This window comes from Dipteris shenzhenensis, chromosome 18 (assembly GCF_047967505.1).
Source record: "Dipteris shenzhenensis isolate YYH24624 ecotype China chromosome 18, Dip_SZ_1.0, whole genome shotgun sequence".
NCBI classification, from domain to species: domain Eukaryota; kingdom Viridiplantae; phylum Streptophyta; class Polypodiopsida; order Gleicheniales; family Dipteridaceae; genus Dipteris; species Dipteris shenzhenensis.
This window is the reverse complement of record NC_141613.1, coordinates 39,060,789-39,077,766: the sequence shown is the minus strand read 5'-3', so window position 1 is coordinate 39,077,766 and position 16,978 is coordinate 39,060,789. Positions and strand designations below refer to the sequence as shown.

The 16,978-nt window shown below is 40.1% G+C and overlaps 1 protein-coding gene across 1 annotated transcript in view; it reads left to right on the top strand.

Moving 5' to 3' along the window:
• The window catches only part of NRPA1 (nuclear RNA polymerase A1), a 58,717-nt gene extending 48,785 nt beyond the window's left edge, over positions 1–9,932 (top strand). Inside the window, exons 12-13 of the mRNA XM_087389255.1 lie at positions 8,483–9,263; positions 9,362–9,932. Of these exons, the coding sequence (XP_087245381.1) occupies positions 8,483–9,263; positions 9,362–9,895 (1,315 nt within the window). The 3' untranslated portion in view covers positions 9,896–9,932. The remainder of the gene's footprint in view (positions 1–8,482; positions 9,264–9,361) is intronic.
• Positions 9,933–16,978: the final 7,046 nt, after the last annotated feature.

Below are 16,978 nucleotides of genomic sequence, written 5' to 3'. Positions count from 1 at the left end.
CAACTATAACAAATATGCAGCAACATAGAGATGGAAGCTCTGACAATTTATGGAAGAGTTCAAAGTTCATAGAAAGAGAGAGGCATGTATATTATCAGCATAAGCTTCATGAGAGGTTCAATAGTACCACACGTATACCTTTACATTTGCAAGTAATAGAGATTGAAGCTTTGGACAGTTTATTTGTGAGATCCTAGAAAGAGAAAGGATGTGCATGTGAAAATGATATCAGAATAAGCTACCACACCGAGAAAAGAACGTAAGTTGTGGAATGTGAGAATAATTTAATCACATGCTGTAGACGGTATTGCATCAATCAAAAAATGAAGCTGAGATGAAAGCTGTGTTGTGATAAGTGTGATCAGGGGCTTGCTCTAAGGTGCATGTGTGCATCTAGGAGAGTCGTGTGTGTGTGTGTGCAGTTGAAGCACACCTAGTGCTATGAGGTGTCTAGTCTGTGACCTAAGTGATGATGTAAGCACAAGGGTCCCCACATGGGAGGTTCCTTTGATTTAGCTAGTCCCATTGATGTAGGGGCTGATTTCCACTGATGTAGGGGAGGTGCCTACACCTTCCTCTCACTCTATATAATGGAGGATGTTCCTTCATTCTAATACATGGATTTTGCCTCACTTGAGTCACTCTACTTGTATCGTGATGCACCTATTCTATCCCACACACTTCTTCATTTGGTATCAGAGCTGGTAGGTTTTAGAGATTTCACTTTGGTAGTGCCACCTCATCATCTTCTCCATCACTTCCTTTTGAAGCTTTCTTCTTCCTTCCTCCTCAGAAATGGCTAAGCTCTGTTCTCTCTATTCCTTGTGCCTTTTGCCACGCTGTCTTAGTTGAAGACTCTACCCCCTGGGGCACACCTCTGGCTTAGAGCATTCCTTCAGATATGGTCGTCGTCACCCTTGCTGATCCAGACAAAGGTCGTCGACCAATCGTGCAATTCCACTTCTGTGCTCACCCATTGCCAAATTCCTTCAAGCACAAGTTAGGCAATGCCTACAGCTTGCCGTCGGTGAATTTTGAGGGCCAATGCGTGCTGGAGCGAGGAGAAATCAAGAAAAGAATAGTTCTCCTAGACAGAATGGCGCATGATTTCGCCTAAGCTCTGTGCTGAACTTACCTTGGTACTCAAGCTTTACTTTTGCACAGAAAGCCCTTTCAAACTCTTCTCCAATTGTGAGAATTCTGCCCTCCAAGTTGAGCTAGTTCTTTGCAAAGCATTTTTGACAGTTTTAAAAACTTGATGCTAGAGTAAATGCTAGGATGATGTTTGAGAAATAAAGTGATGCTAAGATACAGATCAAAGAATGCAATTTCAGATTGAAGTTCAATTGGGACTAATATATTGTCAAGATGCTAAGTTCTCAATGTTCTTCCAATGCTAAGCACTTTGAGAAGACTACAAGAAGAACAAAGTTCAAAGTAAAGAAGATCCCAGCTAAGAAACTTTGGGAGAAGTCAACTGGGTATGCATATGCTAAACAACTAGGCTTTTCTGAATTTATCTCTAGCAATCTACATTTGTATGGCAAGGGAGATTTCTTTGTTCAAGAAGATTAGTCATTTTGTAAGAGAGAAGACACTGCCTGATAAAGGTAAGACCCTCTCATGGCTACCTATAAAATTGATAAGTTCAATGGCCAAGGCTTTCACACTTGGCAAATGAAGATAAAGTTTATGCTTATGAAAGAAAATTTTTGGGACTTAGTCAAGGCAGGCACTCAATCCTCTTAAGAAGGTGAATCATCCACAACCAAAGGTAAAGGGAAGGCAACTGACTCTACTTCTACACCTGCAGATGCAAAAAGGATAGAGAAAGCTTATGCAATAATTGCATTAGGTTTGGGAGATGACTATGTACATCACATTTCAGATTTGGAATTTCCTTTTGAAGCATAGCATAAGTTAGACATATTATTTGGTGCTAGCTCTCATACTTCTAAATTAAATTTGAAAATTAAGTTCTTTGAACTTAAAATGGAGGGAGACAATATTGTAGCTCATGCTAATACTTTGAGGAGTCTAATGACACAATTAGCCTCTATTAACTCTTCAGTCACTGAAGATGATGCTATGGCTGTGCTCTTGAAGAGTATGCCTCAAGACTTTGACTATGTTGTTACTACTTTGAAGAATCTTCCCCAACCCACACTGGAGGGCATCATCAGTGCTTTACAAGAAGAGGAAAGAAAGAACACTTCAAGAATGGGTAAAGTACACACAGAAGCACTTGCAGTGAAGTTTTCAAAGAACAGGTACAAGGCATGCAAGCATTGTGGGAAAAACAATCATCTTGAGAAGGATTGTTATAAAATCAACCCTTGCTCTTATTGTGGCAAGAACAAATACTCAGAGAAGTTTTGCAATGAGAAAAAGAAGAGTATGACAAATCTGGTTGAAGAGAGAACTCCATCAACAAATGAAGTATCAAACTTTGTGGTAGAAGACAATGACTTTGCCTTTTGAGCAATTTGTCTTTGAATTTTTGTTTATCATCACTTGGTCAAATTTTGAGGTTCTCAGCCTAGAGTAGTACTCCAAAAAGAATGTCATGTGTTTTGTCTTTTGTAAATCACCTCTGGTCACCATATGATGTAGGGTATGTGATATGTGTTTGGTCTATCCCATTTTTGTAAACCTTGACCCTTGGGCACCTTTGCTAGCATTAGATCCTAGCCATAGATTTATCCTTGACCACCGTGAGATGGCATGAGAAACTATGAGACTAGATGTATCCTTAACATAGCAAGAGGCAAACCCTTGAGGGGGGGTATGTTGGGATAAGTGTGATCAAGGGCTTGCTCTAAGGTGCATGTGTGCATCTAGGGGAGTCACATGTGTGTGCGCGCTATGAGGTGTCTAGTCTGTGACCTAAGTGATGATGTAAGCACAAAGGCCCCCACATGGGAGGTTCCTTTGATTTAGCCAATCCCACTGATGTAGGGGCTGATTGCCACTGATGTAGGGGAGGTGCCTACACCTTTCTCTCACTCTATATAATGGAGGATGTTCCTTCATTCTAATACATGGATTTTGCCTCACTTGAGTTCACTCTACTTGTATCATGATGCACCTATTCTATCCCACTCACTTCTTCAAGATGCAAGCTGAAGCTGGCCATTGTCTCCATAAAAAATTCTTACAAATCCATTTGAGACTTCCTCTATCTGTTCCACAACGATCACATGACCCGCTGCCACATGGCTGGCCTCTACATTTTTGGGTGCATAGGCACTCCTTGACTAGAGTGCATAGAGTGCACAAGCAAACCTGTCTTAACTGAATGAGAGAGGTTAAAGTAACAGTCTATAGAAGTTTGCTGTTGTCACTTACCACCAGTAGCTGGAGAAAGACTGCAAGGTCACTCTCCAATCAGAGCAAGTAGCCAATTCATCCTCCACAAAGGAAGGCACTCCACTTGAGCTAGATACTAGTAACTTCAGATTCTTCCTCGCCATTCTCTTGATCTTAAGTAATTGATAATTGTTTGACCGCCCATTGGTATCTTCCAAGATCCCACCAATGATTAACTGTCCTCTTACAAAGCTTACACAGTAGAATAATCTAGACTAAAACACTGCTTGTTCCAAAGCTCAATGTGACGAGCGTGGCCATAGTAGCAAGTTGATAACGTCTAATCTTTCTGACTTCCTTTTGTGACCAGCTTGGGAAAAGGAGTTGCGTGTCAGTAACTCCTAATTTTTCAGACTTTCTTTTGAACACTCCACTTGTGTTCCTTTAGCCAACTTTATATTGGAAATTCATTTTGCTAGTACATTTCTCTTCCTTCAAAGATCTCGCGGTGTCTTCTCTTCCTTTTTCTGTCTTCATCTATGATTAACCCATGAAGCCTCATATTATGACCACTGTACCATGGATGATTGATTTGAAAGTTCTCCTTCCATAATAATACAGACGAGATAGTTCCATTGCTTTTATATCCTGGTCTTTGAGAGAGGCATTAAGGTTCACCAATGACACAATATTCATTTATTCCTTTGTCCAGCTGATTGATAGAGATGGAGAATACTTGATCTGTGTCCAAAAAAACCCTTGGATTTATTAGGTGAAGGCATCTCTCTCCTCTTATTTGTCTTAATGCATGATGCAGGGACCATTGGATCTTGTCTCTGAGATTTGCTCTCTTGAAAGGAGAGCACTAAAAATGGACTGGATTTTATGGAGAGTTGCTCCCACTGCTCCCAATTGAATCCATTCTACTGATTCAACCAGGGCAGTATATTGAGTGTACCCTTAGAATCTTCGGAGGTGGTTTTTTGGACTAGGGTCCAAGACCACAGACGTCTCTCGGTAGAAACCTAGAAATCGGTTTTGAGGTTTTGTTTCAGAACATTTTGTCCTATAGGGGCGAAATATTGGCATACCTAGAGATGGTCGCATCTGTACTTTATGTGATCGATAGGAGATGAGTTAGAGGAGCAGTTCACTTTCACATGCCCTGTCTACTATGAGATCCAACATCGCTATCAATATCTCTTCAGGGACCGTTTTGGATCCCTATCTAGTTTCTTGTCCTGTTTGGCGACTTTCACTTTATGAGGCCGTCTGACACAGGGAGCACTTGCTGAGACACATAGATGAGATCAGGGTATATAGCGAGACTCCACTCAGAGCATGATCACTGAGTTTTTTAAGTCAGAGAGCACATACTAGCAAGTCTTAGGGAAATGACGGATCGGAGGACCAGAGTAAGAGACACAGTAGATCCACCTGCAGGTTGAGGCCCATATTAGATTGGGAGACCTTCCCTCCATGCTTAGAGGCACGGCGGATGGGGGTGACAATGGTACTTGTCTGACGCAGGGCCATAGCCAGTAGACCACAATGGACCACACATTGTGACCATTGTCAGTGCTCTATCACAGGCTTCATGCCACGACAGCCTCGTATATTGTGGGGCTCCCCCTTACCATCTTCCGGATGATCATCTTAGTGATACCACATCATAGCCCCTCCATGAGATTAGAGATTTTCTTTATAGATTGCTACTTTTATGGATATGCTATATTCGTCTTGGGTATTGATGTCCGCTTAGAGGCTCCAATGTTTCAGCTCTTTGTATTAGGTTCTTCTTTTCTCATAGACCCATTCGGTCTTTTGAAGATTTTAATAATCTTTCTTTTCTTCCTTAGCTCTGGCTCAGATTCCTTCTCTTGCTGATCCTCCAACTGCTGTTGAGGCTGTTGCTCCGGTGGATCCTCCTCAACTGGATCCTCATGCTGAAGTCTAGCTTAACTCTACCTTGACATTGATGGTCCACCCAAAAGTTGTTTGCCTACGGTGATGTTTGTATAATAGCAGACCTGGTATGAGGAGCTGCTTGCCAAGGAGCGAGTTGTGCATCGTGCTTGCAACAAAGCATCTCTCAAGAAATCATAATCATCCTCATTTCTGCATCGTAGAAGCTAAGATATATCAATCATTGCAACAATGTGATTGTTCAAATTAACTTGCCTTGGATTCCAGTCTGAAGCCAAAGTCATCAGGTCTTTGAGGCACTTTCTATTAGCGTTCACATATACTAACTTTTTGGTGAGTGTTGAATCTATGAAACAAAGTTCAAGAAGTCAAAGCCAATAATCAATCGTTAACGTAAATAATTTGAAAATTGGCTGCAAACCTCAACTTTCAGCGGAGATGCTCATGTTCCATGATTCATTCATCAATACTCATGCCTATTGATTCCTTTTCCCCCTATGGATATATCTACAAACATTCCAAATTCTATGGAGTGTAGTTGTTTTCTAGTCATGGGAGAGGATGCTAAGTGCTGATCATTAGAGGTTGATGTTGAGGATATTAGACTTCTCTCCCCATGTCCAAGCAAATAGGTAGTCGATCCACTCTTTGTAATGGACAGACCCTTCTCATTGTGATACTCCACAATGTCATTCGCGATCCTAAAATGGTCAAATGTATATTGAATTTAGACAAGTACTATTAAGTGTTTACTATTTTGTAGCAGGAGTCAAGACCTAGATTAAAGCTTCCATCTTCAGCTAGGCCTTTCAGCTATTCTTGCCTACGTATCATTGAGACAGCTTGTCTAGGTGCTTAAAAGTGTCCAGTACTGTTCCATATTGATTTCTCCTTCCATAAGGGATAGAGCATATGTGTCACTGCATGGATTGGTCTATGAAACCAATTCCGTCTCTTCCACCAAATGTGGTTCAAATCAATCAGTCTAAAGATTAATGAATTGTCATAGTTCATTGCTCAATGCATGCAACCTTAATATGACTCTAAAATTCAAAATTTCCTGTAAGTGAACCATGATAGATTCTAGGTATACGGCATACTTGTGCCAAGAAAGACATAGCCTACCCATGATTCCCATGAACACGTAGATCTTAAAACTTGAAAACACAGGTCTAATGAGAGAACATGAGCACGATGTCCTCATCTTTCTCTTTCTTAAGAGCCTCCATTGTGTCATAACTCTTGTTCTTGAGGCGTGCATTGTTCTTCAATCTATTCCTGTTCTTGGTATGAATCAAGGAGAATATACCATAATTCCTCTCACATGGAGAGGCAGTGCTACTTTGTGACAATGTGTATGGAAAGTTTCTGCAACTTTGGACCAGATGCATCAAACGCTTCCCACAAGTTCACTTCTATGTGCATCCTGGATATCTCGACTTCCATAAAGATGTGACAAAACGGAGATCATAGTTACGGGAAATGGGCGGGAGGGCTGAAATGGGGGAACGCCACATCAGCAAGGGGGTTTAGAAGAGGTGGTTTTGAGACTATATTCAGCACAATGAGATGAATGTAAACCCCCTTTCTGAAACTTGAAAGAGGGAGCTGAAGGAGTGGAAGAGAAAACTGAAACAAAGGGCTGAAAGAGTGGGCTGAAGGAGCTCTGAAAGGGGGCTGAAAGAGAAGGCTGAAGGAGTGAGGCTGAAGCTTAAAGGAGGGCTGAAGGAGAGTTTCAAGGAGTGGAGGCTGAAGGAGGGCTGTAGGAGTGGAAGGGCTGAAGAACTTGAAGAAGTGCAAGCTGAAGGACTGGAGGGAGTGCAAGAAGGGCTGGACAAGCTCCAAGGTCCTCCAAACTTGAAATTAGGGAAAACAAATAGGTGGTGACAAATCGTGATGTGAAGAATACAGGGCATTCTGAAACGGCCCATGTCAGCAGGGTTGAAACATTTCACACCCCCTTCAGAAACATTTCAGCGCCATTTCTGAAGGGGGAGATGTTTCTGCTGAAACATTTCGGGCAAAATAGCCCTTGAAACGTGTTTCAGTGTAACTAAGGCAGAGATGCAAGCGTAATCTTTGTAGGCCCAAGCAGAAGGATGGGAAATGAGTTGTGCATTGGTGAATGATGATAAGCTTGGGAGCATGGAGTGTGACAGGCGATGGCACTTCCAGTGCACCCATAAGGCCCAAAAGTGTCACTGCTGGGACTAGCCTCGGTGAGTTGTGGAGCTTGGAGTGTGACAAGTGACCGTAGTTCCGACGCAGCCATACACACGTTATCTTCAAAGCATCTGAAGTGTTCCGTGATAGTTTAATTTAAAAGCCCCAGACATGCTTAGGGCCCATAAAACCCAAATTTCCAAATGCCTTTGTGGTAAACATTTGCTTGAGCATGCACACGTGTATGCTTGTAACCATGGTCTCAATTGCTTTGGCAGATCTTAACTAGGATTTGAAGCTACAGGTCAGTATTCAGTAAATACACATACCTTACATATTCTTTATACACAATAGTAGAGAGAGTGGAGGGACTAGCGGGCCATGTAGGCCATATTCCTGATATAGAGGTCTTGACCAGAGAATAGAGAATCAGCGCAAGAGTAAGGAGATTGTACCGAAGACACAAGGCTTATAGGATGTTGATGAACGTGATGATGCATCAATCACACATCATTTTCTTCTACGAATGCTATTATTGGCATATATGTCTCCACAAATTAGTTGTAGTCATCACTGCTAGTCAGTGATCCAATATGATATCTCCTCTTGCTCCGTCTTGTGTTGCATTGTGCCTTGGGTCTGCACTGCTGTTGTTCATCTTCTCTTGGAGTGTTATATATCATTATTCATGTATTTGTTGTTTTTATGACCTTATCATGATTCATTGCTAATCAAAGTCTTAATTCCAGACTCTTAGGCTTGAATCATGACGGACATTTTGATATGATGTTAACCTAGAGTATGCTATGATTTGATATGTTTTCTGCGATGGTTCATAAGGCATGTGACTGCGTTTTCTTTTTATTCCTTAAGTGGACACAGTTTCCTTTCTTTTTCTATTTATTGGCATAGAAGTTCTGTACTTTCAGTACCTGTACTGGAGTTATAGGTGTTGGAAATGTTGGGCAGCAGTGCTACTTGCATAGAATGTGCTCAAAGCTTTTGGAAGGGTGTAATTTTATAAAAAGTTCTTTAAAGTTGACTTACCAGGAAATAATTGATAACATTGATGGGGGGAATGCAGGGAAGACGCAGAACGATTGGCAGCACGTTTATCTCGGATTCGTTTTGTAGACTTGATAGAGCAACTGGAGGTTTCCGTGGCTCCCTTTTCTGTGCATGGGGGGAGAATGAGAAAGATATACAAGGTCAAATTACATTTGCACCCAGATAGTAGATATCCTCCACACCTGCGCTTGCAAAGTTTTGAGTTTGAACAGGCCATTCGTGACCAATTTATTCCCCTACTTACAAAAGAATTGTCAAAGGCTATTGCATTTCGATCTGGTGGAAATGCCAAAGATGCTGTTCAGGTAATGCCACTCTCTCAGCTGGGCGAAGGGGTAGATGAAGAAGTTGGGGATGAAGAGGAGTTAAAGTCTAGGAAGTTCAAAAGGCCAAGTGAGTATGGGGAGCAAGCAGATGATGAATACAATGAGGGAGCAGCTGAAGAAGATGGAGCAGATGCTGAAAAGCAGCGAGACCAAGAGACTGATGAAAGGGCATACGATGATGAGATTGACGAAGATGAAAAGACTCTTACCGATCATCTACTTGTCGAAGAAGATACTGAAGATAACATCGAAGATGAATTTGGGGATAACGAAGACAGCCTAAAAAGATCGAATAACTCAGAGGATGAGTTGGAACAACCAGCGAAGGATAGAAGGTCATTTAAAGGACCAGATGACAAGAAGCATAGGAAGACTTTGATAAATAAAGTTCAGTGCATTTCATTTGAAGGATCAGTGTTTGAGATGCAGTTCTCAGTGAGGCAAAACACTCCTCACATTCTTCTTCCAGAGGTAACTGCAAGAATGTTCTTTCATTATCTTTGTTTCTTGTTGTCAGTTCACATAAAAGAAAGAATCCACTCAAATCACTATTTTCTGCTCTGATACAGATGGTGGAGCGAGTTGCCAAGCAGGTCACTGTCAGATCTGTAAGTGGAATCGACCGTGTTGCTGTAATTGATTATAAAGGTGATGTGACTACACCAGCCCTACAAACTGAAGGCATCAATTTTGAAGGAGTTTGGTCACTGGGTGATGATCTTGACCTTAACAGCCTTACAACCAACAGCATTGCATCTGTTTTAGAAATATATGGTGTAGAAGCAGCACGAGCAACCATTGTTACCGAAATTAAAAATGTCTTTCTATCTTATGGTATATCTGTTGATATAAGGCATCTGAACTTAATAGCAGATTTTATGACTCATGCTGGAGGCTTCAGTCCATGCAATAGGATTGGTATCGATTCCAACTCTTCACCATTCTTAAAAATGAGTTTTGAAACAGCTTCCAAGTTTTTGGTAGATAGCACACTAGGAAAGCAGTGTGATTATTTAGAATCCCCATCATCACGCATTATACTTGGACAAGTAGTGGATGTTGGGACTGGTTGCTTTGAGTTGCTTCAAAACATAAAAATATAGATGTAATTTTTTTAAAACTTTTAATGAAATGGCAAGATGAAAGGGTTTTGGTAAGGGATCTACTTCAATGTATCTTGTATTCAGTGCTGATAGGGACAAAGTAAAGCTCAAAAATTAGGAGCTATGACCACGCAGTTGACAGCATTGGGATCTTTTCTATCAGTGTTCAGTCTCCGTTGTTCCCTATGTTTGGTGCCTCATTCGCATTGTGTCTGCCTACTTTTCCTGCTGCTTTGCCAACTTGTGCATCTACCCATTTGCCTTCTTTGTTTTTCTTACTCCCACTACTTTCCAAACGTGCTTTTTCTCCTTGCATGCTCCTTTCTCCACTTAAGAATCCAAACCATTCAAAACCACAAAGCATTGATCCCTTGTGTTTCACTGTTTTCTTCTATTTCACAAAAGTGCGTTGACCTTTCTGTCCTGCACAACCTCCTTTCCATCTCTATCACTCCCTATATTGCTGTTTTTTTTCTGATACCATGTTGAATTCAATGGTTGAAAATTTGGGAGAATTCTGTTTTCTGTTCCTTCCAACCAAAGAAGGCAATTGTTTGCTTTTGCGTTCTCCTATGGGGTATAGGTGTTTAGCACTATGTGACGTGTGCATACCGACTTAAATACTTGTAAGGTTGTGACATTCAAAATTGCAACAGAAAGTAGCATTGGAAGTTTTTTGTGTATGAGACCAAAAAGTGTATAAATGAGTAGTCTTGTAGGGAAGGGAATCTCCACACCAGTTTGTTCAAATGTTTCTAAACAGGGCCATCATGATCTTTAGAGGAAATTGTGTCCAAATAGGTAGAAGAGACTGATGAGTTGGTGGGAGGGAGTCATGAGGGTGGCATTTTTATGAAGTGTCACCTTGGGCTAAACTATGTAAACCCCAGAGGCTACACAAAAACTATGTAAAACTGCAAGGCTGTTATATCCTCTCGACCTTGTGGGCCATCATGATCATTAGAGAAAAATTTTACCCTTTTATTTTGTCCTTTATCTGTTGAGGTAATACTTATATGTCTTTCACGATGAACACATATGGATGACTTATTGAGTACTCATTTGGTCGTGGCACCTATGGATTACTTACTACGTACTCGTTTGGATGTGGCAAGGTTCAACGTCTTTCAAGTGACAATATTTATAAACACATATGGCTAATTGCTTGAGTACTCATTTGGACGTGGCATATGGCTAACTACTTGAGTACTCATTTGGACGTGGCACATGGATTATTACTGAATCCTCATTTGGACGTGACACATATTTATCTAGATTTTACAATGAACACATATGGATTACTTCTTTATTACTCATTTGGACATGGTCATATTGCGTACTCATTTGGACGTGGTAAGATTCAACGTCTTTCAAATGTTGTATCCAAATAGGTAGGAAGAGAATGATGAGTTAGGGGGGGAGTGATGAAGGTAGCATGTTATGACATCACCTTGGGCTAAAACTATGTAAATTTCAGAGGTTTCCAACCAAAAGTAATAGATGTAATAAGTTCTAAATAAGTTGCAGAGCTGGTTGTTTAATGTAATCTTGCATTTGGTCTTTAGAATCTTTCTAATAAAGAAAGTAATGTTGTTCTCGTTGGGATTCCTTTGGCTGAAAGACCAATCCATTAGGAGGAAAATTTTAAACACTTTTGGGTTTGAACACATGAAAGTTCAGAAGGAAAACAGCCTGCTAAGGGTATGATTTTTTCAAAGCAAGGACCTATATGCATGGTGCTTGACGATATAGAACATAGGTAAATAAACCTTGTTGCAATGAATCCTGAGGTGGTTAGGCTTGGGAGATTATCTATGAAGTAGAGTCCCTCCAATCGACTATTGTCTCTTCAGTCGGAAAAGAGAAGTGTATCCTCTACTCAGATGGGCCTGCATCGTTGGTCTCATTGTGAAGCTAGGGCGAGAAAACAAAACCCCTAGGTATGTGTATGATGAGACAATCTCAACTACTGAACCGTCAAAAGTAAATTTCTCTCTATGCATAGCTGCTTGGGAGGCTTGGTTTTACCTAGGTTGACCTTCAAGTCATGGGACTCACAAAAAGTCAGTAGTGCATAGACTAGGTGTCTCTAGAGCCCGTCATCGGATGAAGATAAGGGCACCACGTCATCAGCATATAATAAAATTTGGAGCGAGGAGCCAGCAAGAGAGCATCCAGCTCCACCTAGGGTCCTCATAAAAGACTCAAGCTCGTCTATATAAAGACTAAACAAGGTCAGAAAAAGTGGGTAGCCTTGTTTGACTCCAATGATGCTCATGATCTCATCTATCCATTCACTGTCTATTTGAACTCTATCGAAAACCCTGTCGTATAATGCCATGACAATCGAGACAATCTCTTGGTCATAATCTAGCTCTTGTAACCGCTTGATGAGGCGTGCATGTGGCACTGCATCAAAGACTTTGCAAAAATCCACAAAGATGCAATAGACTCTCTGCTTCCGTGGCTTGGTCTCCTCAACGACACTCTGAGTGTACGTGTGGTCCATGGTCCCATGATTACATTGGAACCTTGCCTGCTCGTCTGTCCTAAGTCCTTGCATCTCTGGAGAGCGGCTAACCTCCATGGTAAGTACTGAAGCATATATCTTGGATATGACATGCCCGATCATAATGGTCCTATAGTTTTCTGGGCTCGTGGGATTCCCTACCTTGTGAATAGGTGTGATGGTGTTGCGCGTCCACATGCATGGAAAACTGAGACAAATTGTTTCAATGAATATCTTTGCTAGGATTGGGGCTAGGATATCAATCGTGTATGCAACAAATTTATTGCATAAACCCTCATGATCTTGTGTGCCAAATATGAGTATCTATGAGTGTTGAGGGTGACCGTTCAAGGAACCTCCACCAAAAGTCATTGTTACTAAACAAAATGTTCAATAATTCATCCTTGTTTTGGCATGGCTGTTCCAATCGTAATGAACCTTTTGCATTGTTTATTCCTCTACATAGTGTCTCTCCTCTACGCCTACCCACAGAGTCCTACAAATTGGTCGGTCCGTAGGTTTTAATACTATAATTTGACAGAGATTAAATTTGAAGCATTCGAGAATGCATTGAGTGAGAATACAAGAGAAGGACTTGTTTCCAGGTTGGAGCACACCTTTACCAAACGTGGGTCTAGAGAAGTAACATGATGATGGTGATGATGAGAGAGAGAGAGAGAGAGAGATGGCAACAATGATGGTGATTGTATTAATGTCCTTGCTGGCAAGCTATGCTTTGTGGGATTGGAAGCAAATGATATGGCGTAAAGTAAATGTCTCTCATGCATGCAATATAGGCAAAGCAATACATTAGCTGATTATGGCTTACTTTGGGTCAAGACCCATGAGTTAAAGAATATGCTATTGCATATCACTAGGTCTTAGCAATAGAAAGTCCCATAGCAATCATGTGTCAATTCTATGCACGGAAGGAGGAGATGATTGTGTACTCATGAAGAGATGGAAAAATCTTCCATTGATACTTGCACTACTCCTTGCTTTTGCAAGTCTATGTGTAAGGTATAGAGTGTGACGAGGTTTTCCAAAAGTTGCTACTTCATAATCATTCTAAATCAAACCTCTCACAAAGTCCTTAATAATTTGTACATATACAAGCTGATGAAAGCACCCTCAAGTGCAATAAATTTGGATCAATACCAATTGCAAGTTTATGGTTATCACTACTATGATGATTAACGTTCATCATCAGTAGGCATGTTGCATTGAAACTATACGATAGATGAAGAAATATGTAGCATTTTCACAAACAAATACATGAAACTAATTGAACCACTGTAAGGACCAAAGCTAGAAGAAGCCTATCACTATTGTGAATGCTAAGTCAACCTAAAACAAATCATCTTTATTTTCGTAGAGATTAATCACAATGATAGTATTACTCATGTATGACACTACATGTTGTGGGGTAAATGGTGATTCCGACTTCATCTAAACCTTCTTACATTGAAAAACATCGAAAGACTTTTGCCTGATGTATCACTAGGTGACTTGACATAAAATCTAATACAATGCACACTATATCATTGCTGAGATCACCACTTGACTAATGACTATCATTTTCACCAATGTGACTACATTATTGATTAGATATTTCTATATTCTCATGCATGTTCAACTTAATGGTTTTAACTACAGGTACACATAACTTAATGGTTTTAACTACAAGTACATGTAACTTTAGTTTTTCAAAAGTGAATTTATCAATAATTACAATGATAGATGTTGCATTACTTATTTACTTTGTGAGATTATGGCTTTGCACTTCTAGTGAAATGACCACCTGGGGAAAATGGAGAGCTATCTTAGGGATGTAAAAGGGAAAAAGGTAAGTACTAAGAGGTGAAAAATCATGGGACGATGCAATCCACTCTAATGAGAGCTTGTTGTAATAAGCTTTATATGAGATAAGTGAAAATATATGAATGTGTGACCATATGCTTGAGCATTTGTAGTAAGACAGGCAATGATAACATAACTATATTTTTTAGGAGTCCATGCTTCTTGCACAAGCAGGACAATAAATTCCACATCATGTTTAGACCAATGAGGGATTTAAACCTTGCAACAAAGAAGGGTTGATTCAACTTCAAAGGAAGCACCATCTAGCCACACCAATGTTGTTTTATTATTTTGGTTACTTGGGGATCGTATTTGGTTAACCAATCACAATGCAATAGGAAATCATGCTAGAAAAACAAGGTTTCATATTCTTTGTCATTCAAAATATAGAAATGGTACGTGCATTGCTTGGAGCCTACTAGAAGATGAGTATCCATCATAGAATCTGGCAGGTGGATATAAGTGATGTGCATCAAAATTGTTATCTTCTTATTGTACTAGTGTAAAATTTGTAGTTCATATTGTTCTTGAAAAGTGTAATTTTAAGGAAAATTGATAATTGTCTCGTTGGGGAAATCGGCAATGCACATCTTGAATTGCTTGTCTTGCCAATGTGATATGAAATTGTGATTCAAAATCACATATTTTAGGATGGACTTTACATGTGTTCTATAATAGTTTTGTATGACAATAGCCATCCATTGTTGTCTGATCCTACAATATCAACCATTTCAAATCTCCTCCATTTTTACAATGATAGGGTTGGGTAGACAATTCACTTCTACTTTGTACCATCCTTCACACCACACCATGGGCATTATCCACTAATGCAATCAATTTGGTGCCAATTAGAAAGGTTCTTGAAGGCTCTATGCATGCTTAGATAACCTTTAGTATGCTCTCATTGTCCCTTTCCCTGGTGCCTTGTGCTAACCTCTTCATTGATGGAACCATGTAGCCACCAGGAGGTCACCCAAGCTCATTTGCAAGCATTAAATAGAAGGCCCAAGGACTTGACCCTTGAGAAGATGTCAATGACACCTTCTCAACATACTATGTTAAACTCGGTTGTCCTTGCAACACACAGTGAGGATCAAATTGGCCTATAGATGGGGCTTTAACCTATAATACATCGATATCTATCTCCATGAAGAGATGCTCTAGTATGAAAAAATCTAATGTCATTCAAAGCTTGTTGGGTTAGGTCAAATTTTGTGTATTTGCAGTAATGCACATTCCAGTCTTTGTGTTTCTTGACATAATAGGCTTTGAAGTGTGTGCAAAGCTCCTTTGTACAATCCTTATGTCAAGGTTATTAGTCTTAAATATTAGGTATATCTCCATTTTCTTATCCAGCAAATTATAAGTACGTTGAAAACCTACGCAACTGCATCATGTGCATTCAAGGAATATTTTTAAAACTCCTTATATATAAATTTATCATGAATAAAACACACCCTTTTTCTTCTAGTCTATGAATATCCCCTTTACATGGTACCCTTATATATGCACAAAATGTGTAAAAAGGGAATTTTGAAAACTACTTCTATTGAGCATACGTGCTATGCTTACATATATATGAGATAAACACTAGTATGCGGTTTCAACCAGCATGGTGGTGGTTATTATTTCAGCTATGTGATAAGTGCTTGCAAAATAATTCTCTCTCTCTCTCTCTCTCTCTCTCTCTCTCTCTCTCTCTCTCCCACCATTGATTTCAAAATATACAAAAGAAAATTAGTCAAGAGTCTTATTTGGGAGGGAAAATTTACTAATGTTAGACACAACTAGCATGGTGGTTTTTGCTTGCAAAACATTTATTGCTACTCCCTCCCCCCCCCCCCCCCCTTCTCTCTCTCTCTCCCCTTTGTGGCCCCCAATTTCATAATAGAAGAGCTTGAAATTTTTGTTAACAAGTTTTAAAAAGTTATAGAATTGGAAGAGTGCTAAAAGTAATAGAATATGCTACAAAATGAACAACTTCTCAAGGCGACTAAAAATTTCTCTCATAGTGCTCAACTAGGTGGTTGCAACTAGCACGGTGGCCTCTTGTTAAAGAATATTGTGCTCCCCCTCCTCCCATCTCTCTCTCTCTCTCTCTCTCTCTCTCTCTCTCTCTCTCTCAAATAGCTACATCCAACCATGCATTCCAACCCAGAGTTATAAGAGAATTATGCATAGTCAAGATTAGTAACTAGCATATGAAAGTGGTATCCAGCATTTTTCCACATCAATGTCACATGAAATTCAACACATGAGAAGAAACACTCAATGTGGGCTCAATCCAAAATTTCTTGCATTACATGGCCTTTGATGGACTTATAAATATCACCCATTATATTTTTGAGACAACACGGTATTGATCTTGTTTCATTGGACATGGCATCAGTGTATTGGAAAATACCTCTAATTTCATCAAATCCAACATGTAACACAATAGATTTGCCATTGCATGGCTAGGTTGCAGCTTCCTTTCTTGTGCTAGGATTAGGACTTTAGACCACCAACACCATTAATGTAGTGTCTCTCTCTCTCTCTCTCTCTCTCTCTCTCTCTCACACACACACACACACACCCCTATTAATTGCTCTTAACATACACACTCACACACTAGCACCCTTCATGTTTTGCAAAACTAATACATTGCCTTGTTTGATGCAGCGCTCACCTAGAATACATCATATTGACAATGGTCTCTATGTAAACATTGATAT